Genomic DNA, 23121 nt, shown 5'->3' with positions numbered 1-23121 from the left:
AAATGAAGAGAAATCTAATTTTATCCTATCCTAAATGGATAAGATTATTATTGTTCTATTTAAAATAAATATATATTCTTTACATACTAACTACATAATAATTCTTAAAAATTAGTTTCAAACTAGATAATCATTTTTAAAGATTCTAGTAATTTCCTAATGATTTCTCAGATTTACTTAAATTTTAATAATTATCCTTATATGTATGGACGAGAGTGTATCCTTCGTATTGCTTTTTTCACACAAATTTTGTAGCCTAATCGTCGGTAATTGCAGTGCGAAAAAATCCGTATCTCGTTAACTCTTTTCGAGAATATACCTCACGAATGGAAGCGTTACCCTTTAAAGATCGAACGATACTCCGGTTGGAACGTGAGCTTTGGTGCCCGTACGATTTCCACGAGCTCTGAAGCTCTATAGAGACTTCGTGATACAAGACACATACCTTTCCAGAAGGCAGAGTAAAATCGTCGTATGGCTCGTTGTTGCCATCACCAAGGATTCCACGAAGTTTACCCAGGTAGAAGCCAGAAACGTGGACGGCGCAAATCATAGGTGATTTGTTGGAGCATGTAACTCGGACACCATAATCGGACTTGATGTTGGTGAATGGCGGGAAGAGGTAAGCGTGTAGATTCTTCGTGCTCGTTGGGAACTCGGCCGGTTTGTTATTCACCAGAATCTGAATGAACAGTCACGTTCGTATTCAAATGTCACAGATAATACAGATTTATTATTAATTGATACTTTTAATATGATTCGACTATAAACTCGCAAAAAGGAAATTAAAAGAAGAAAATTAACCTTACGAAGAAACTGGATAAAAGTGGAACTCTTTGAATTTTAGGCTATTAGCTAATAACAATTCGATCCTAATTTTAGATATTTTTAAGCAATTTCGCTCAACTTTCCTTTTTGCAAACGATTTCATAAATTACCATAAATTACGAATCATTTGTCAGAAGAAAATTTTCTCACTTACGTTTCCATTACTCTTGAGGGTGATGCTCTCTTTCAGCTCGGTAACCGTGATGCTGACCAGATTTCCTCCATTGAAGTTTGCTATGACAGAGAAATTTCCATCCTGCATATCTTGTGCTAGAACATAAGTGCAGGTACCGGGCAAGCTTAAATGACGTCCATCAAACGTGAAGAAGTGTCCTCCATGAGTGACGACTCCTGATTTGCTGAAGGGCGGTATGAGATCTTTCAGATGAGCGGTCGGCCTAAATGACAAACGAAAATTTCTGTAATTCTACTTGTCTGCGTAAATTTTCAAATTACAGTTGTCAAAAAATGCAGTTTTAAGTCTCAAGTATGAGCGTTGTTTCCATCCTTCCAATGTGGACGGTATAAAAAGGATAGAGCGAGACATTTAAACGTTTTACAAGATCGTTTATCAAGTTATTTACCTGTAAGCGCGATACAGATCCAAAGGAGTCGGTAGCTCTCTGTTACGTAGAAGATTCACAACAGAGGATTGGATGGCGGAAATGCCTGGGAGCCTGGACAAAAGAGTGAAATCGAGTGGTTGGACTTGAACGAAGGAGAGTAAGTTGCCCCACGAACACTGTTTTTGCAACAAAGTTAGAAGTGATTGAACCGCGGACGAGAGTTGCGAGTAGATCTTCTTCAGTTCGTTCGCCTCGTCGACCTGTAACAATTTCGTCAATTCTTTGATTTGTCAAAATTAATACTTTCATTGGTTTAATGAGATTATTATTATAACATGGAATTTACGTTGTGAATTAATCTAATTACATATTCATAGATAATGACAACAGTCTAGATCAGATTTGATTTACAATGTACTTACAAAAATATTTTAACATTTACCACGAGAAAACTTTTATGTCCATATTGTATGTGTTACGCAAAACATTTTTAAATTTCATTACAATTACGAAGAGTGTAAACTTACTGGACGACGTAATAGATGCGACTTCTTCTGAATATCAAACCTATCAAATTTGTATATGTATACTCGAGGTAACATACCTTCTCTTGTTTGATGTGCTTGAAAACGTACTGGCAAATGCTGTCGACAAGATGCTGTAATTCCGCAGTAGGCAGAATACTCTTAGTGACCCTGCACAGTTCTTCGATCGGAGCCAGAATAGTTTGCGGTATCTCAAAGTTCTTCAGATCTTCCAATTTCTCCTTCAGCACTTCGTAGACAGGCAGGGCCTTCAGTTCGTTCATCAGCATGGTATAGAATTCTTCGACGCTTCGTTTGGCCTGTTCCAATGTTATCAATACAATCTTGGCGAAGTCTTGAACTATTCCAGTGACTATACCTATGGTATCATTTATTTCCTTTTGATGTTGATTTATCAAGTCAAGAACCGCGTTAAGATAAATATTGGCGAGTTTTGCCAAGGTCTCGAGGATATCCATAGCTTGATGGAATATCTTCTCGTATGATTGCTTCAATTTAGGATAAATCGACTTCGTGGCATCCTTTAGGTTGGTCATTATGTTGGTTAATTGTTCTTGAAGTTTATCCAGACCTTTCGCAATTTCTTTCATCATCTCCGTGACAGCTGTCACCAAGACGCCAAAATATTTGGTCCTTGAGAAAGAATAAACATTTTTAAACATTTCACGTAATCCTTAATTTGTCTTCTTATTCTAACATTGGAACTACCGATCTTTAATATCTATCTAAATATATCATATAGTAGTTGATTGGAAATATAGCAGTATAATGAAAATTCTCTAATGCGTGTAATCATATTTCTATCGCAAGAAAAGCAGACATTTTGATATCGTTAAAAACACTCGCATGTTTATAGTAATTGCAAAGATAAAAAGTCTGATACCAGTCATTTTGATTTAGTAGATCCTTAGGGATGAATTTTCGACACACGAAACTTTCTACTATTTTTGTGATCCGAGACTCAGGTAAATGACAATCTTTATAAATAACTTAGGAGAATGATGTAATTATATGAATTTAATAACAATGCAATGAAGTTCGTGTTTCAAGACTTCCGACTTATTTTAATTACTATAATTTTTCCAATAAACAATTTACTGATAAAAATTTAACAGTTTAGAAAATAAGAAAGAAAGAAATAGACGTTCCAGGTTCTGAGTTTTAAGCATTTGAGATTTCATGAGGTTTCGGTTTCGAGTTTCAAACTCTGGTTTCGACCTATCTTTAGTTGAAAGTTTCCTAATATTCTAATAAGACGTCATCCTTATATATAATATAGATCTATATAGATTCTAATATAGAATACTATAATACATATATGTACATACACGATGTCCCAGGATATTGCAGCGAAATGGTACCAGCATATTCTATGAGTGAAAATAAGAAAAAGATGTCATATAAACATAAGCTCACGAATGCTTTGTTAAAATATTATAATAGAAATACGAAATAACAGTGAATTATGTTTTTTTTTCAATGTAATGGTTAAACAAACTATAACTTATGGAAGATCAATTGGAAAGTTTCAAAAGTAATTCAAAAGTTTACTAGAGAAGAATTAACATAAAGAATTTATAATATCTTCGATAAAATTATAGGAAATCAACAAGAAATTTGTAATACAATAAATTCTGTATTTATAAGGCAATATCCTGAAATAGAACTAAATATCGCCGATTTACCTTTATGTTTCATTGAACAAAAATCAATCCGTTGTTATATTCGTATTTTTATTATAATTGTTTAATGTAGCATTTATGAGTCTATGCTTAGTGTACTCTTTTCTTAATTTTATTCATAGAGTATAGTAGTACCGTTTAATGACTATTGTATATATATTATATAGTAGGTAATATAATACTATATAATACATAGTTTACAAAGTTTTCAAATCATTAATATTCACACTAAGTAAACAAATACTTCGCTTGGTATGGACTAGACAAATACAATAGTATCATTTCAATTTGTTTTATATATATTTTTACTAGTAAATAATTTTGTCCACCTAATGAAAGTTTCACTGTTATCAATTTCAATATACAAGATATCTCATTTAAAATAGTTTAAACTATTTTTCCTCTACATATATTACACATTTATTAAAAAACATCTGTAAATTTAAAAAAAGGAAACAATTATTTGATAACGATTACCGTGATACTGTTTAAATGACTTTACGTAATCTAAACTATATTTATCTATAGTTAAACTATATTTAAAATATATTTTTACTATAGTTTCTATATCACCACAAGTTAGTACAGAATACGATTAAGTATCTATTCTATGCGCAATATCCTGTGGCTCATGTTAAATATCACTATAGGAAACAGAATCTCGTAAGAATACTCACAAGGTAGCCTGGATTTCTTTGATACTCTCGTCAGCATTAAGTTCGTCCTTTATCTTGTTCAGTTCTGTTTGATAATAATCCAAAAGCGGCTTCATATTTGGTTGCGCCTTCTTCAGATGTTCGATGAAGTCTGTGCCTTCTGCTTTCACTTGGTTCAATGCGTAGTCGTCGACGTCTTTTAATTTCTTCACAAGCTCGAGAATCTTATTTTTCTTAATTTCCTGTAAAAAGTCAAATCAACGTAGATAGCGAACATTTATGGGATAATTTTACGATATGTGATCGATCGTATTCACAATTTAATGATGATCAGGCTATGGATGTTAATGGAAATTCTTATTTCTAAAGAGAAATGAAACACGTAAACAGAGATTTGTTTCATCCGCCAAATTTAATAGCTAGTATCTTTTCTTTGGATATTTTCTATATTTTTGCATATTATACGCATTTTGCGCATTTCTTCGTATTTAAATGCATAAACATCCGGTGTTTACTTATCATTTATCTCTATAGAGACAACAATTCGCTCTTATGAAAAACGCAAACATTACTTGATCAAAGAATCGCAGAATCACAATAATATAATAAAGATCCCTATCGTCATTATCGAATTCTAGTAAATTGCCCTAACTCAATTTATCGCTGGACAATCAAGTTTACTTACCACTAATTCGGCAACATTTTCTTTGTTGAAACCAAAATCGGGTTTCAGGAATTGTTTCTCGTCCAAATGAACCAAACCGTGGAACAGCTCCTTCTTCGCCCCATTTATGATAGCATTCCCGTGGATCTCCGCCAGTTGACCAATGACAACTTGTCCATTGACGCTAAATTTGACCTTAGGGTTGCCTGAAATTAATGCATTCAAAATGAACACACATTGAGATGAATTTTCAAACGTCGATATAAATTTTTTGACAAATTTTCATGAGTTCGATAATCTTGCATTCTGTAAATTTGAAACGGCTTGAAAACGTATGCAACTGCAAACGTATGCAAAATATCAAACTTACCTTTGAAGTATGCCTCAAATTTGAATGGGTTCAAGTTATTGGCCTCGTAACTCATAACGCAAGGAGCCTCGCCCAACAAAGACAGTTCTCTGTATATTTTTTGTTTGTTCTTGGAGATATCCAGCTTCCAGTCATCCTTGATCAGTTCTTTGTCAGGTAAAGTGACAAACAGATAAACATGGCTTGTGTCAGCAGAGAAAAGAGCACCCAAAGTTTTTGGTTTTTGTTTTACGTCATTGTAGGTGAAGAAATTGCCGAGTCCTATTTGTTTAGTAGATATTGTCAAATGAGATTTCAGATCGAGCTTCAATTGTTGGCCACGGCTATTTACTTCGATCGAACTGGTCAGGTTTCTGCCTTCTGGAAGTTCTTGCTTTTGCACATTCACCGCAACTGTGATCTTCTGACTTTTCTTGGCGAACACGTCTATGTCCAAATTAGCGTTCAATAGTTGATCATTGTTACAGTGCACATTTCCTTTCACTACCATATCCTGCAAATGAGAATACACAAAATATTCGACATTTGTATTGTACTTTTTTCACTACGCAATTTTTACTTTTTCTTTTTTTTTTTTATTTTTAGATAAAGTGTAACTGGGTGGCGAGTTAATTTAAATTTTCCATTGCAAATTTTTTATTCACAGTATGAATCATCGTGTACATTTTGAAAGATTATTTTGGATTTTCTATAAAAAATGTTGCGTTTCGAATCGAAGTTATACAGATACAAATGAAATGTGATTATTCGTCATTATGTATCATATTAATGTTACCTTAGACTGCGTTGGATACGAGAATTTCGTTTCTCCATTAAGGGATATGCTGTTCTTATCGATGTTAATGTCTCCATTGACAGACAAACTGGTCTTATCAGATGGTTTGTTCTTTCTGTCCAGATAAAGAGATGCGTCGACCTTGTATGACGCGGTCTGTTTGGTCTTAGGTAGATCGTATGTGAAAATAGCAGCTATTTCACGGGAAGGCAAAGATACAATGGAAGCTGTAATCATAAATATTATTAATATATTAGTTCCATTAACGTTTGAAATTATTTCAACAATTATTCCTCGTTTTTACCAGCTTCTTTAGGATGAATGTATAATTGATAAGTGTATTCGGTCTTGTCCTTTGAAGAATGGAGATAGAGATTCGTTTTGTGGTCGAATATTGGGTTTTTCAACTCCGTCCTGGTCTTCAGGCCAAATTCTACGGGCACGTTGAACTTCTTCAGATCGACTTCTACCGTTACTTGATGTTTTAGTAATTTTTTCTCTGAAAAATAAAGCATTCGAAGTTTCATTGAAAATCTCATTGAAAATTCTTATACGTTGTGATACGATTTTAACTAAATTAGTAATTGCACTAAGTATCGTTAGATTAATAGTTAAAATAAATAAAAATAAATCATGAAATTATTCTAGACATTTTGAATTGATTTTTTACAGCATTTTCTGCCGCTAACTTTTCCAACGAAACCTAAGATTGATCTAAGTTGAGCATTTCTTTTAACTCGTTTTCTAACAATTCTGAGAATTCTTTTTCTCACTGCGATTCCAATAGCGATTCCAATTTGGTTGCTTGAACTCGAACGATTCTAAATCGGATAACTCGACTTGTTGATACGAACCTAAACTTGAAGTCGAATCAATACGATCTAAAGTCAAGTAACCTGCCTAATCTGAATGACGTTTAAGACTATGGAAACATTACTCACGTTCAACGTTCATAATCGACTGAAGTTTGAACTGAGCGCAGTCCTTTTTCTGCTCGCAGTAGCTATTGAACACGTGCAGCTCTTTGTTCGATAGTTTTAATTCACCCACGATGGCAGATGGCTCGAAATTCACGTTCAACACTATTGCCACGCCAACTTCTCCATCTTTTTCTTGACTCAATTGTTGACGAGTATATTTGAAGGAGGAGCTCCTTGTATCATCGCCGAGCTTCATGCTTCCATTACCCTCCACCACGATCTTTCCATCCTCATCACGACGTTTGTAGTTTGTGCTGGATATATAATACAACATGTACCTATATTTATATCCTGATTGGGTACATTGTATTAAATTGATAAATAAACTGCGGATGTTCTTCTTATGCAGTTATGAAAAATTTTAGGATACATATATAAAATGGCCAATTTTTAGGGAATTGTATTTCATTGATGTCCAAAATACAGACACATTTATATATGTAAAAACAAAATTCCATATGTATTCTATATATGCAATATGGAAAAACATAGAGTAAATTTATTTTTACATTCCGTTCTTTTAATTCCATTCATAAAAATATAGAAAACGAATGAGAAAATATAGAAATTAAAACACACGTAATTATATTTAGTAAGGGGAATAAGTATCTATTTGATTACGTTCCATTTCGTTAATTACGTTCGGAAAAATACAAATCTGTATAAATATCCACAGTCTATTCATAAAGATCGTAAAAAAATTTGAGAGGAATACCTTCCAGTTACGATGTTCTTGCCATCGCTGGTCACAGCCATGGTGATAAGCTTGCCGTTCTTTGGTGTTGGTTTGTTGGCGATTTCAGCATGGATCTTGCGGTATTTGATTTTGTCGCTATCAAAGTTCGCGTTAATCACGAAATTGTCGATACTTTCGAGATCCACGTGCGCATCAGCCTTGGCAAATCCTTTAGCAGTGTCCACTATCCATTCACCTGTAATATGATACAAAAATTTGGCCATTTGTAATTAATTGAAACAAAAATTCTCAATTTTAAAACAACATATAAAATGATCTACAAAAAGATTATACATATATCACAGTCTAATAATATTATCTCTCCTTCATTTTAGATTTAAATTAAAAGTATTGATTACATTCTTGTAATTGTTAGCTAGTTTTTCATAAAATCTTATCAGTTAACTGTTCTAACAAAAGTACAATACTAAATGAATATAAACAATGAATATAAAATATAAACAATGAAATGAGAAATTGCAAAACAAAATTGCAGTGATCCTTCTAGAAGAATACTATCGATATATCGATGCTCGAGTCACCTTTGTATTCCTTCTCATTGAGCTTTTGGAATTTGGAGAATATCTCGGTTTTTCCATTCGGACATGCAGATGTTACGTGGAACAGACTACTCGTGTCCAAATACTGCATTTCACCATTCAGAGTATATTTGTTACCGTCAGCAACTGCTTTGCTGTCGATTGTTAGCTTGTTTTCTTCTTTCAATCTCTGCAAAATCACACGAAATAAGAAATTAGATGAACAAGTATCCTGCTAGTAAATTTATTAAATTTTGTCGAGTTTTCTATATTAGCATTATTTTCCAAACTTTAGTCAGATTTTTTCATTTTGAGATCTGTTTTATGTGACCAAGTAATTCTTTCTTATTTTCTAGTCCACTATATTAGAAGTTGTGAATAGCACAAAAGAATTATTTTATTTACGTCTCTTACATATATATTTCTCATATATTTTATCCCATCCTGATAAATATTCCTTTCATATTTCATATAACATATAACGATTCGAGGATTACGAGAAGGTTAAAGAATCAAAGGCAAAATAAAAGTACTTAAATCGTAAAATACCTTGTAAGCGAGTTGCAAATCAACGTTGCGCAATTTCTCATGGAGTAAGTTGGCTTTAGCCTTGATGTTGACGATAGCGACTGTAGGAAGGTATTCGTTATCAGATCTAAACGAAATTGCCTTCTCTCCAAACTGGCCATCCAAATTCACCATAGCTGTCTTCTTCTCTGGCGTTGGATTGTACTTATAGTTGCTCGATAATTGTATACGAGGAAGATTCACAATGTCCAAAGTAAGTCTTCCTTGACCTTCGCTGGGACCTTCCATGTCCTTATTCAATCCTTTCAGCTCAATTTCTGAATCTAATTCGATCTTGTGATCGTTGTTGTATGTCAGCTTTATGTTGTCTGTAGCTTTCATGATATCCGCCTCATCAGAGTTCAACATACTTGAGGAGAGCTCGAGCTTCAGGTTTTGGAGCTTCTCGCTAGGCAATTTCATTTTCAGAACACCGTCCGCTCTGTATGGTTTGTCGACATTGTTTCCGTGTCTTAGATTTACTTTGCTCTATAAAATTAATTGATCTCAATTAATATTAGCGATAACTACAATTTTGTTGATTTTCTGATTTTTAATGTTATTTAGTAGTTGAAAAGTTATTAAAAATATCTATTTAAATATAGTTACTCTTATTAAGAGCCCTAGATGGGTAGATTTATTAATTTTTTTAATTTGGAAGAACTCGCATATTTAGGTTTCAAATTTGTTTAAAATAGCCTTTAGAATTGGAAAAGAATTGAAGAAATTTCTTACCGCCAACGAGAAATCATCTCCGACAGACGACTCGACGCTGTACGTTCCAGTATTGGCATCATGAGAGCAGCCAAGCTGAGCTTGTAGCTTCTTCGGAATATTCGCTCCGTCTAATTCTACGCTCAATTCCCTCAGCTTCCCTTTATCCGCTTGTTCCAGGTTCTTTCCACTCCATGTTAATCTCACGTCCTTTCCGTCCTTATTGATGTACTTCAAGTTAGCGTTGCCTTTGAACGTTATCGCCACCAGATCAAGATCTTGTATGTTAGTATCGTAAATGAATTTCCTCGATGGTCCACCCTTCTGTTCGTAATCTGCCAATTCACTCGACACGCGTACATCGTATTTGTTCTCCTTCTTCGCGCTGTTACGTTTTCCTTTGTACACGAGGTGTCGACCACTGGGTAAAGTAACATCAGCTTCTAGTTGTAACTGGCCATCCTGTAGAGTGCCTTGTAACTGACCTTTGGCGTTAGCTTCCAACTTGTATTTCAAGAACTCTATCACGTTTTTCGTGTCTACGGACGTCTTTGTGATATCAGATACAGTGGACACTTTGAGACGTTTGCTAGGATCCTTCTCAGCATCGTACAGAAGCTCGAGATTGCCTACGTGTTGAGATCCAGAAACAGTTAAAGTAGCGGTAGCCTTGATTTTCCGGTTGATCTTAGGAATATCTACGTTCAGGTTTGCGTTTCCTTCACTACCTTTGTAACAGTAATTACCATTAGCTGTTAAATAGTTCTTCAAGTTAACACTCAGAGTACCACACGGATATGGACTATGTTTGGTCTTCAATTGGAAGCTGATGTAGGTCACACTGTCGACTTTCATCTCGATGACAGAGTTAAGAACTTGAGGATTAACCTCCAAAATAGTGTCAACTTTCACCTTCACTCCATTCAGATTTAAGTGTCCATCCAGTAGTAGGTTCACGTTGTTCTTGCCAATATCATGGACCACCAGTCCATCGGCGCTGTATTTGCCACCTGGTTTCATTTCAAGAGAATTGGTGAATTGGCTCCTGCGTCCATCCAGAATGACGCGCTTGCCTTTCACTTCAATGCTGTTTTCCATAAATTCAACTTCCAGTTCAACTTCGTAGTCACCAGGTACCTCCGTGTCTCTCTTGGCAGATAATTCGGTCCCATACTTGAACGACTTATATTTCACTTCGATGTCAGTATTGATCGATTTGCGGGTTAGCTTTCCATCGTATTTCAATTTAAGATTGCTCACCGGGTACGTGAGGTCGCTGTATACAGACCAAAGGAGATCCTTGGGATCTAATTTGTAAACAACTTTCTGTGTTAAGGACAAGCGATTGGTCTCAGACTTTGGATCAGGTCCGTAAATGAACACGAGTTTTTGTCCCATTTCATTTGGTTCTCTGTTGAACTCCCAGTTCAGGTTGAATGCACTGTTCGGATCATTTGGAATGGCAGAAACTGAGAGTTTGTAGTCGTCGTTGTTTTTCTTGCCATCCAATTTGAATGCTATGTTCCTGTTTGATTCTTGACTGATAACCGTGTCCACGTTAATGCTGGTAGGTGTCCATGCGAGATTACCATCAACAACAATTACTTTTGCACCACCAATAACGAAAGCTACCTTGTCGAACACGTACTTTTGACCACCTTCGTAATCAGAAACATCTATCGTGCCTTCCAAATTGTATTTGTATGGTGTCAGCTTCTCCGGACCAGCAAGTTTTATGATATGCTCGGGTACCTTGTACTCCAACACAGGCTTGTATTTGCTTCCACTAGCTATTACCCCTATAACACCGTAGTACTCCATCTGATCGTGAAGAATAGTGATACTCACAGTACGTTCCTTTGGAGTATTCTTAAGTACAGCTTCCACGGAAGCTTTCTTAATAGGCGTGTCCAAAGCTGCCTTGATGTACCTGTTAGGTTCGATACCTGTTTCGACCATCAACGCTAGACGCTTGTTAGACCCGCTACTTTCATTATCCAGCAAAAGTTCGAAGGAACGTTTCTTCTCGTCTTTGATATTGAGGTCAAGTTTGAAGTGATATTTGTTGATTTGTGGGTTATTCAAGGTGATTGCAAATTTGGCTGGTCCGCTTAGGGGGAACAGGGGTTTTTGGATAACGGTACCGAGATCTTGATAAGGATATGATACTTTTCCGCAGATGGTTAGACCAAGAATACTGGCTAGCTGTTCGAAGCAACCGGAGTGTTCCTTGCCCTTTGCGAATTTAGGAGCTACATATTCACTTCCTTTGGCTCCAGAGGAGAATAACACCTCGCTCTCCACGTTGATGATCTCTTGCGTCTTCTCAGGAATGCTATAGTGAATATCAATGCCATGTCCGTCTAATACAGAGGCAATCAATTCATTGCTGGTAGCTGAATGAAGAGTAGTAACGATCTTCATTCCAGATTCGGCTCCAGGTGCTTTAACGAGCATATTTCCGACGATATTGACAGAAACACTTGCTTCAGTAAGAAGTTTAAATTCGGCGTTTTTCGGGTCATTCAAAATAGCTTTAAGATCCAGTTTTCCACCAGTCTTCAAACGAAGTGCGCTTGTTCCAGTCAGACCAAGACTTAATGCGCTTCCCAAACCGGTCGGATACACTAAATCACTGTCGAGGAATTGGAGACAGTTCTCGAAGTCGTAATCTAAGTCCTTGACAACGCCGAAGCCTTTTTCGAGGCTGTCGAAAATTTTGTCGATGATGGCTTTAGGATTCAGCTTGTGGGTATCACCTTGATAGCTCAAGTGCGCTAGTTCAACACCAAACAATTTGACAGATAAGTCTACATCTAATTCCTGATCGACCTCGTTGTTCCTCAAATGCACGTTCTTCGCGAATTTATCCAATTCTGCCTGTTTCACATCACGTTTAGGTCTAATCTTTTCATATCGTTCCTTAATATATTTACCAAGCGATGTAGCTGTACTGGTACTTTCAGTGTTCAAGTCTTCCAAGACCTCCCAGACTTTTCCCTTGGGTCCAAAGTAGTGCTCAATCACTCTGTCCAAATTCTCTACACGTGTATTCAACTCAAGAAAATTGAAGTTGCGTCCAAAGAGCTCCATTGTCATGTTTAAGTTTGTGGAACGTGGTACAAAGCTATTTTGACTGTATATAACATTGTTTTCAAGGGTAGAACCGACACCAAGCGAGTCCATCTTATAAGATAATTCGTTGTTGAAGGAGAATTTTCTGAAGTCTTCCGGGAATTTTGTTCGAGGCTTGATCAGTCCAAGGTGATTTTTGGCATTCAGTTTGCTAGGATCTGTCGAAGCTCTCAGGTTTCTCAAGTGACTTTGGATGAAAGATCCTACTTGATTGACAGTCTCCTTATCCAGGACCTCTTTCAGAAGGCTGGCCGTGTGTGGACAAGGACAGGCGACCATAGACAAATAAGACTTGATCCTAATTTCACTGTCTTCCTCTCGATCAGCTAGCACCTTAAACAGGACATTCTTCCACTTCATCGTGCACCTGGTTGGCAAAGCTTCAATAGCAGCGACTCGCACACGATTTCGTACGTTCTTATCAGCACCGATATTGGCCAATTTCTGCAAGGTAGCGTCATCAAGGAACTGAGTGTTACCCAGAGCTTTAAGAGCCGAGACGACGATGTTTTCCTGTTCTCTGGTCTTGGTTTTGCCGTTACCTACTTTCTCACGAATCTTGTGCACCGCCTGCTTCACTTCTGGCACATTGTCACAGGAATGTACTTGACAGTACTTGCCGATTACTTGACCAACTCCAAGATAGCCAAGTCGGGGTAGATTAGGCTGGTCCAGAAGAGTCGTTATGGCTGATACCGATGGCAAATGAACATGGCGAATGAGAGTTAGACTGGCATAGAAGAGAAGAGTCTGGACAGTTGAGAGATCTTTGCTCTTCATTAGTTCTATCCCAACTTCCGCTGCTTCACCGCTTCCAGTTTGGAACAGAGCATCCAGTAATAGCTTCTGATCATTTTTGTCGGAACGAACCTTCCGGTACACAGAAAGGATGTCATTCTTGTTGCTTAACCTGAGAACCTTCACAAGATCAGCGAATTTCGCAGCTGCTTCTGGTCTCACGGTACGCCGCGAGGCTACTTCAGTTTTGGCAGCTTTCAACGCATTGTTAATGGCTTCCGGAGAGGATTTCAATACTGGGTGTGGAGCTTCAAAGATGATAGTCTTTGGTTGGGACACTTCTGCGGTGGGATTGTCACTCTTTTCGTTCTTTAAGGTTAGTGTAGTTTCCACAGTAGTCTTGGCACCGGCGCTTCCGTGGCTGAATGGAACGAGATTGTATACTTCTTTGGATACAGCCTTGGTTAAAATACCGCGTTTGAAACGTTGTTCGATCGATTGTTGCGAACCGAGAACTGGAGAAGATTTCCAACCAGCCGCTGTGTCCATGCTGCCAGATACGAGCGCCTGGTCCACGTTCTCCCGGAATGCACACAGAGCAAGGTTTCTATTCTTATTTACGATCAGAGAATCACCTTCCTTGCGGAAGTTAAACTCTGTTGGACAGGTTCCCATCACGTCAGTCTGAAAAGATGATGTGATTATGATAATGTTTGGTTTATGTACAGTGGCCAACGAAAAGAAGTTTAGAAGATAGATGATGCGCAAAAATATATAATTTTACAAACTGAGGTTATATTCGATAAAAACAATGAAGAACTACTTTCAGCATAAAAAATATATAATATGGAAATTAATAATTTTCATATATCAAATTTACACTTTCTTCTCTCTATTGCCGTAGGCGAGTATGCACTAAACATTGACGAAAGACTCATCTTTCATGTACATACTAGGTGTTCCATATAACTAGAAGTAGCGATATCTTTAAAACAGTTATAGATAGAAAAGAATATTTTAGCAATATTTTTGGAAAATTAAATAGATTGAGATGATGCATTTAGTCGTATTAATCTTGTGTATTTTTGTGCATTAATGTATGTATATTCATATACAATGTATATATATATATATATATTAATGTATGTATATTGTATTCAGTTCACTACAAGAAAATTTTCTAAAATTTTAAAAATCTTAAGCGTTAAAGAATATATTAGTTTCAAAGTTATTGCAATTTGAAATTTATTATATTCATTTCATCATTGTTATAAGTAAATACAAAGTATTTTGATTAGATTCTAGATTTTTGAGATATCCACTTTTATTACATATCCCATAGTGTAAACAATGAAGACTATTTATGTCTACTATCCTAAATTGCAGCCGGCCATTTGATTATGACGGAACATTAGCAACTAAAAATATTTTATATAAAATGTGATACTTTGGATCTGTGATTAAAATTTTTGTTTCTATAAAATTAAGTTTATATTAGAAAATTCACTAAATTTCTAAAGCTTATATAAAGTTATTGCTGAGAAAGGAAATTAGCTATGAATCATGTTGAATAATATTCTTTCAGGTTTCACAAACCTCGTGACGTGTCGTTACACCGTTATCCTGCATAACAGCTGATTGGAACATGGAAACAGCTGCTCTCTTGATATTAAGAGATGCTTGGGAGTCACCTGAGTCGGTGCAGAGCTGAGTGTCAATATGGCCATCGTGGTAATTGAATTGGACCGGAAATTGTTCAACGTCTGGCGTCGACGGTGGCTGAAAAATGTATTTTACTTCGTCAGTAAATGTAAGTACATATCTATTTTATATGTTATATGTGGATTGTGGATATCGATGCAAATTTACGACTCTGCAGATAGAGTAGGTACAGAAGAAAAGAATAAGTAGAACAAGTAAAAAAGGAGAAATTAAATAGGGATTCATATTACCTATTAAAAATTATAATGAATATTCTGCTGATAGGAACATCATATTTTTGTATATTATATGTATTCTGTGCATTCTATCATCTTCAAATTTCAAAAATGCATCAAGCGTCTACAAAGTGTGTGATACACGAAACTATATTTATGTCAAGGCATCGAAATCGATAAGGAGGTAGCTATTGGTATCGCCTTATTTATATGTATGGAATTTATATGTATTGACGTCAGATTAGAATGCAGAAATAGAGAAAAAAGAAAGTTAAAATAATACCGCTCCGTTGATTTGGACGTTCTTCAACCGCAGTTGATGCACACAATCCGGTTTCACGGACAATTCTACGGTGGCTGCCAGTTTAAGAGTTGCATCTCCTTGCGCGCCAGTGACAGATGTTACTGATGTACCCTCTAAGTTATATACGTACGTATGCCCTTCCTGATACGCCTTTTTTGGGTGCACTATTTAAAAAGACAGAGAAGCTTTGTTAAACAAACTACGAGTGTCGTGGGCTTTTCGAATTAACCGTCTGCCCGCCTACGATCTTTTGGAACATTTTTCATGCGATCATTAAAGTATTGTAACATCGAATGCAAATTAAATCTCGAAATCAAAATATCGAAATACACGCAAAATATTTGTATGTAATATAATCACTTCGAAAAGTTAAAGTTGCAGTTAGAGTTGAAACTGAGCGTCATCGCACACGAAGTCTGTATTTGTTGAATTGTAATTATCAAATGATAAAATGATACAAATATATCGTGGGTTTTGATTGGATGTTATAAGGCAAAGGGGTAAAAAATGTTTAAGATCAAATACTTACTTCCACGGCAACCGACTGTGCATCCTGATTTAGCTGCAACAATAGAGATAAAGAGTACATTAAAAAGATTGTACTAACGATAGATCTTATTATCACTAGACTATGAATGTTTATGCAAATTCAAATTTTTCTAAACAAAACTAACAAAATGTAACCTAAACGGAGATTTGTTTCATTCTTTAAGTATTATTATATAAACAGTATTTTACTTTAAATATTTTGTATATCTCTGTATATCTTTGCATATTTAGATTTTCTATTGATAAATGCATAAACATTCTGCTCGTCATCGTCTATTATTATCGAAAACGATCAGAATTCACTGCTACAATAAAATCTTCGCAGACATCGATTAAAGAATCTCAGAATCGCAACAAAGTAACAAAAGATCTTAATCTTCAGTGTTCAACCATGATCCTATTGTCGGCGTTAATTTTAATTGCCCTAACTTATTCCATCGTTGGACGTTGTCAGTCAATTTTGGTAACGATTTATAACGCTCAATAGAGCAGCAAAGAGGGAGAGTTGCATTGAATAAGTCGGGCCGGTGCTTAAAACGCCCACTTGAATTCGTCATTAAGGGGCCAATAGTTGGTCACATCGAGATTTGTTTTGACGTCGCATAAACACGGGCCAGCCAGTGCATAATAATGTGTAACAGCATAATAACTAAATCATACCCAATCACCCAATGTAATAGCATAACAACGATACTAATCGTATCGTAATCCACAATAATATCTTTGATCATTTCATAGGTCCTGTCGGTTTTCATTATCCACCTTCAACAAATTATCGTTCTCCATTTCTCAAAGCCATGTCGTGGTTCAAATAGGCTCAAATTCTATATGATTGTTTTAAGGGCTAAAGTTGGTACCATAGCTATTTTCAACCACTGAAAGTTTAACAAAAGATCATATTCTACGCTAAAAGTATGAATGCTCTTGTTCATCGCTAATTTGCATGGATATTTATTTACTTACATAAAATATAAGATTATAAAAATGTAGAGAATGCACATAATATACAAAAATACGTAAAATAATTAAGGAAAATCGCTATAATATAATATATAATATAATATAATCGTTATAATATTTAGCGAGTGAAATAAATATCTATAGACATAAATTCTATTTTCTGAGCCACGTTTAGGAAAATATGAAATTACATAAAAATTCGCAGTCCATTCGTCAGTATGTTATTGCAATAATAGAGACGATGAAACATTGTCTCCATTAGGTTGGTCTAATATTACTCGCAACTTAGTCGAAATTAATTCGTCCGTCGTATTTAATCGACTTTCGCTATATAACCTCTAGATTCCCTCGAGAACCATTTTGTTCTTCTTGCCGTGGCACACGCAATGAAACTTCTGCGTTGCTAAAGGATTTCGGCACGTGACGCGAAATCTAGACCCGTTTCGAGTTGGTTCTGATAAATTGGTTGGCGAGAAACGAAAAAGAAAGCACGCTTCACCCTCGGTCCAGTGGTAGTCACGCGCTTGAAATTCAGTGTCTGTTCGACAGTTCTGCCGAATATTTCGGCTTGTCAGCGAAGCGATGTCCCGATGAAATTTCCAATTCACTCGGGGTAGTTCGATAGTTTGGATTATAGATTGGAATAGAATAATGTTGTTGACATAGTATGTTCATATAATATAGTTAAAACAGTGACTTGAGTTGTTTCACAAGTTATTACTGCGATAAAAACTTATTTAAGGAACTTTAGATTCTTTAGGATTATTAATTATTTTTTCCTATAAAATTATTACCTTCAGAGTCCTTAATCATTTTGTCCTAACGTCGTTTAAATTATTTATCAGTTACAAGCATTCGTCCGTTACATCTTTGTGTATCAAGAAATTATCAATGAATAAATAATTTATAGAAATATCGACGAATCGATAATTTGATGAATAATTATTTTATTGGTATCGTTTGAAAGATCTTCCGTTGATAATTACATATTCTTCAATCGTTTGTATTTCCATTATTCGTTGCCACTTGATAAATTAAATTTCTTAAATGCCGCATATTTTTTTTTGTCTTATTTCTGTCCGAAAGATTAATTAAGATTAATTAATTTAAGATTAACTGAAAATAAAAACTACATGTTACGATATTAGTTTTAATTAGTGTCAATAGTAAAAATTAAGATTTATATATCTTAATTAAAATTTCGCATAAAATTTTGTAAAATAATTGACTCTACTTAATTCTAATGGCAAAGATTGAGCTTAATCTTAATTAAAATTTAGAATAAATTATTTGTGCAATAAGCGAAATATTAGAAATTTTATTTATCTGAACGAAATAATCCATTAACTTCTATAGAAAAATGAATAAACTATCATATTAAGCAAAAATTCGATAACATCTTTCATCATCATTTTAATGTAGAAGTAAAATTCGTTTGGGAAAACTCGGCCACCCTATAAAATATTAAAGTAACGAATTTTTTGTTCTATAAGACTCGTTAAAATTCAGCGATGCATGCAGAAGATAGGTAGGCAAACGATATAAAAAATATGCACGGCGAATGTTTATGAAAAGTCTCGTGTTTAAGAAGCTTCTATCACCGAGCTACTTTATCCCATTTTTATCCACCATGTAGATTTCCAGCGGATAATAATGTAGAAAGTAGATAACGTCGTAGAAAATGCGCGCATAGGGGGCTTACGGCGGCTTCATTCGCTGGAAAACTTTTAATAACTCTTGCCTCCTTTATCGAGCAATATTTTACTATCTCTTGCCCTTTCCATTAGCACAACGTTTCTTCTTCGTTTACTTAAGTGACCCTTTAAACAAGAATTTTAGGTTATTATACTTTTTAAGCCCTTTGACGTTTAAACGTTTAAAAAGCTTGTACCTTGAACCTCTTTTCATCTTCACACTTTCATCCTAAACATTTTTCATTCGATAGTTATACTTATCATCAAGAAAGATCCAAAATTTTTATAAACAGGATATATTCTCATTCTTTAAAATGCATTATTATAATTGCTCAAGTATTGTATTTTATATCGATATCAATGATTTACCTTCGTTTCTCGAATGTATTAATTAATTTGAACCAATGGACTAACCAATGCGTACATGTTGTTTAAATGCAAACTTATCGAAAAATATTAAAATGTAAGTTGTATTATTATTTTATCAGGATATAAGAAGTATATTGGAATATATTTGGATGTTTTATAGAAACTCACGATCCTGATAATTTCTATAAAGCACATATGCCTAATTTTGCGTCCCAGCATCAAGAACCAATCGACTAAAAATAAGCGTTTCAAGATCGAGGGTCAGCAAAGTCAGCGATTATCATGTTATCGAGGCGACCTTACTACGAGGTTCAAGCCTCCTTTGAGCAAATATGTCGCTCTTCCCCCCGGAGGCTAATCAGTGTCTCGCGTAAAAATGTTATCGATTATAAAACGAGTCAATAAGATTTTTTATCGTATCCGCAGGGTTTTTCTTCTTGTCGGCAGTGTATTGTGCATTGCGAGAGACTAAGTGATCCGTCATTTAGACTTTATCATGGCCTTTGAGATTTTTAGAAACAAACGACACTATCCAATCGACGTTAATATTCCAGCTGATTTTTTCTTAAACTCTCAAATCATCTTAAGTGAAACGTGAAGTTCTTACAGCTACCGATATTTTCACTTTATCACGATCGTCAAGTTTTTTGCATTTCAACCTGCTTTTCATTACATACGAGAACAAAGTAGTTTCAACGATTGTAAAAATAGAATTACCAAACAAGTTTACTTGTCCGGAATATTTATATTGTGATCTCTATGTATCGTAATCAGCTACATGTTTTTTACTAAATCCAAATGAAGCATAAAAGAGTTGTAGCGCAAACAGGCAATTAACGTGATATTGATTATCTATTAAGTGCAGAAAAGACTTCTGTAATATTAGTTTCACAATCTAAAGTAGCGTTTTCGAAATATCTTAAAGTCCTGTAATGTATTTATAGCGTTGACATTTCATTTTTAAAATATGGTGTCATTTGTTATTTTGTTCCTGATAGAACTTGGTAAACGATTACGAGTACAATGACTGCCGATAAACTGCATGCTTAACATAGCGCTTTTCTCGGGTTTTAGCTGAACAAAAACTACGTCGAAGTTATTGCAATAATTTTCTTTTACCGCTGGTGATATTGTCGTAACATATAAAAGTAACGTTAGAGATATTGCAATAGATACTTCAACCTTAATAAGAATAACAATAATTATTTAATTAATTGCATCGTTATCATTAATACAATTTCATTTACATTTTTTCTAATATTTTATATTATCAAACCCTGTTTTTTTTTAATTGTCACAACGAAAGGGAGTTCCAATGATTTGTTTTCTGTCATTATGTTTGCTCCCATTTAGATTCGATAATTTCATGAAGTTTAAAGAATCGAAATGTTCATAACGTTAATGCACTAAATTGCTGTAGATGAATTATTTAGAAATTATTTTCCAATAAGTATATTATTGTAAACTAATAATTATAAAGCAATAATAGTTCATAATATAATCATTCTGTTTTTATTTCTGATTAAATGAAATCTCAGAGTTTTCAAACTATTAACAGTATAATAGGAATATTTCAAGAAATTTTGTTTTCTGATGTGCACGTTTAATATAGCAATATACTAATTTGTAACTTCTTTAGGAAATTGTCAAAGAAGATTTCTAAAATATTTTCTTCTCTTATCGTTAGTTTTAAATCGAATTAAATAAGAAGATTTTAAATCGCTGAGAATATGATTTAAATATTTCAAGGAATTCCATTTTTCCATCTCCAAGTTTATCATAATAAAATGGTAAAGAGCAAAAGCAAACATCCTCTACGTGTTCTGCTGCAATCTACTTTTTCTTTCTCCTTCCTGTCTCTTTTAATAATGATAGCAATTTTTGAATGTAAAGAGATTATTTTGGTATTCCGCTAACGTTTTTCTGAAGTAAATAACGCAACGTCAGTACTCTTTTGTAAGAAAGGTCATGATAAATTACGATAAAGAGTGCTCCAAACCTCTGAGCGTTTCCTGTCACGTAGTGCTTCGCTATTTCTCCCTTTTACTGAATCCAGATTGGATTTAGCTACAATGGAGTCTGTTGGTCACAGTAGATTGAAATTAATACTGATCCTCGTATAAGCACAATCCTTCTGGCCAACAGTATTATCTAGATCGGAATTATAATACGAAAAAAGACGATCAACCATTTTATCATCGTTAATGCTTCTCTTTTACCCGTATTAATAATTTATTTCGCGTTTTACGATTTCGTGAATTAATAATCTTTTTCTTCTTCGTACATTTCTTATCGACTAATAATATTCCTCACTTTTTCCATATTTATGACTATACAAAAAGTATATAAAATATTTGACGTAGGATACCCTTTACAATTTTTAGTGGATGAAACAGATTTTTATGTGGCTTCCATTTTTTTTAGTTCTGTTCGTAAAAACATGAAATTGCGCAAAAGTTAGTTGTTTATTCACAAGGCTTAATAATTTGATTCATTTATATATCAGCATATAAAGATTAATAATTTGGATCATTTTTTGATATTCATGCGAATAAATAATTTTTTCAACCACTTTATATTTTCGTAGATTAACAATTTGGGTCATTTGTATTTATTTAATCCTTCCTTCTCATTTTTTTATAATTTCCCTGATTAATCATTTATTTTATCTTGTATATTTTCGTTGATTAATTACTTGATTTATTCCTTCATATTTTCATGGATTAACTAATTTGTTTCGTTTTTTCAGATATGTGTGATTTAATAATTTCTCTTCTCTTCTCATATTTTCGTGAATTGATAGCCCTTTTATATTCTTAATAGCCGTATCTTTTTATGTCTTGTAAGAAAAATGGGAACATTTCTTTCATTATGTTGGTTACGAAATATTTTTGCCAGATCTTCGCATTATAATATTACATAATACATTACTTTTAAGAAACTAGAAATAAGTTTTTAGAGAGAGATTGAAAAATTGTTAAATTAATAACGCAAGACACAGTGGAATTATGGAAACGTTTTGCTAAAGTTTACATACAAGAAGAATTTTTACTTGTATACAAAAAATTCTCCTTTTTCATTTTTAGATGTTTTCGTACAATAACATAAATCCCTTCGCAACGCTCGTCGTAAACTGTAAAAATGATTAAATATACTTCTCCCCCGAGAGAATAATTCTTGTTTTCCTCGATATGTTTAAATCATTATAACCGATACTATATGACAGCAGGGGAATGACTCTTTCATATAACATTCGTAATGTTCTGTCAAACGCATATCGTTGAATTATTTTTGACCGATGATCAAACTCTCCAGTTCCTCAAACAGAACCGTCTCGATAAATTCAGAAACCATCAAAATTTCCAAAAATCTGAAAATCATTTTGAAATCGCGGATTGGCAAAAAGTTTCTATCGATCTATTTTCCTACTTATTTTGAAGGAAATAAATAAATTATTTGTTTACGCGTATCAAAATCAAATTGGTCAATTTTTTACTAATTTCTTTTACTAAAAATAGAATCAATTCCATCGAGATTAATCATTCTCACGGATGACAATTAATATATTTGAGATATTTTAGAAGGCGGTAAAAATAGTTTTCATTTTATGGGTTTGATACGGCGCATCGAATATTAAAATCTCTCTTTTCTGTAACGTCATCTGAAAATGTCAAAACCAAAAAATGTCATTTCTTTTCTCTGTGTTGTTCGATTATCAGTTTCCTATAAAAGAAGAAATTTCTGCAATAAAGAATCGGATAATGATTTTGCGAATTTACAATCTAACTTCGTATTTCGACGTACGTACAATGT

The 23121-nt window shown here is 34.4% G+C and overlaps 1 protein-coding gene across 1 annotated transcript in view; it reads right to left on the bottom strand.

The window, feature by feature from the left end:
- The window catches only part of LOC100647222 (apolipophorins), a 46300-nt gene that overhangs the window by 5843 nt on the left and 17336 nt on the right, over positions 1-23121 (bottom strand). The window contains exons 2-18 of the mRNA XM_003397272.4: positions 16266-16298; positions 15716-15900; positions 15092-15274; positions 9644-14179; positions 8891-9397; positions 8345-8531; positions 7782-7998; positions 7028-7320; positions 6391-6585; positions 6087-6313; positions 5312-5804; positions 4963-5147; positions 4299-4519; positions 1999-2572; positions 1413-1654; positions 983-1226; positions 446-682 (exon numbers count right to left, since the gene is read on the bottom strand). Coding sequence (XP_003397320.2) covers positions 446-682; positions 983-1226; positions 1413-1654; positions 1999-2572; positions 4299-4519; positions 4963-5147; positions 5312-5804; positions 6087-6313; positions 6391-6585; positions 7028-7320; positions 7782-7998; positions 8345-8531; positions 8891-9397; positions 9644-14179; positions 15092-15274; positions 15716-15900; positions 16266-16298 — 8759 coding nt within the window. The remainder of the gene's footprint in view (positions 1-445; positions 683-982; positions 1227-1412; positions 1655-1998; positions 2573-4298; positions 4520-4962; positions 5148-5311; positions 5805-6086; positions 6314-6390; positions 6586-7027; positions 7321-7781; positions 7999-8344; positions 8532-8890; positions 9398-9643; positions 14180-15091; positions 15275-15715; positions 15901-16265; positions 16299-23121) is intronic.

This window comes from Bombus terrestris, chromosome 8 (assembly GCF_910591885.1).
Source record: "Bombus terrestris chromosome 8, iyBomTerr1.2, whole genome shotgun sequence".
Classification (NCBI taxonomy): Eukaryota; Metazoa; Arthropoda; class Insecta; order Hymenoptera; family Apidae; genus Bombus; species Bombus terrestris.
This window is presented reverse-complemented; position numbering and strand designations above follow the sequence as displayed.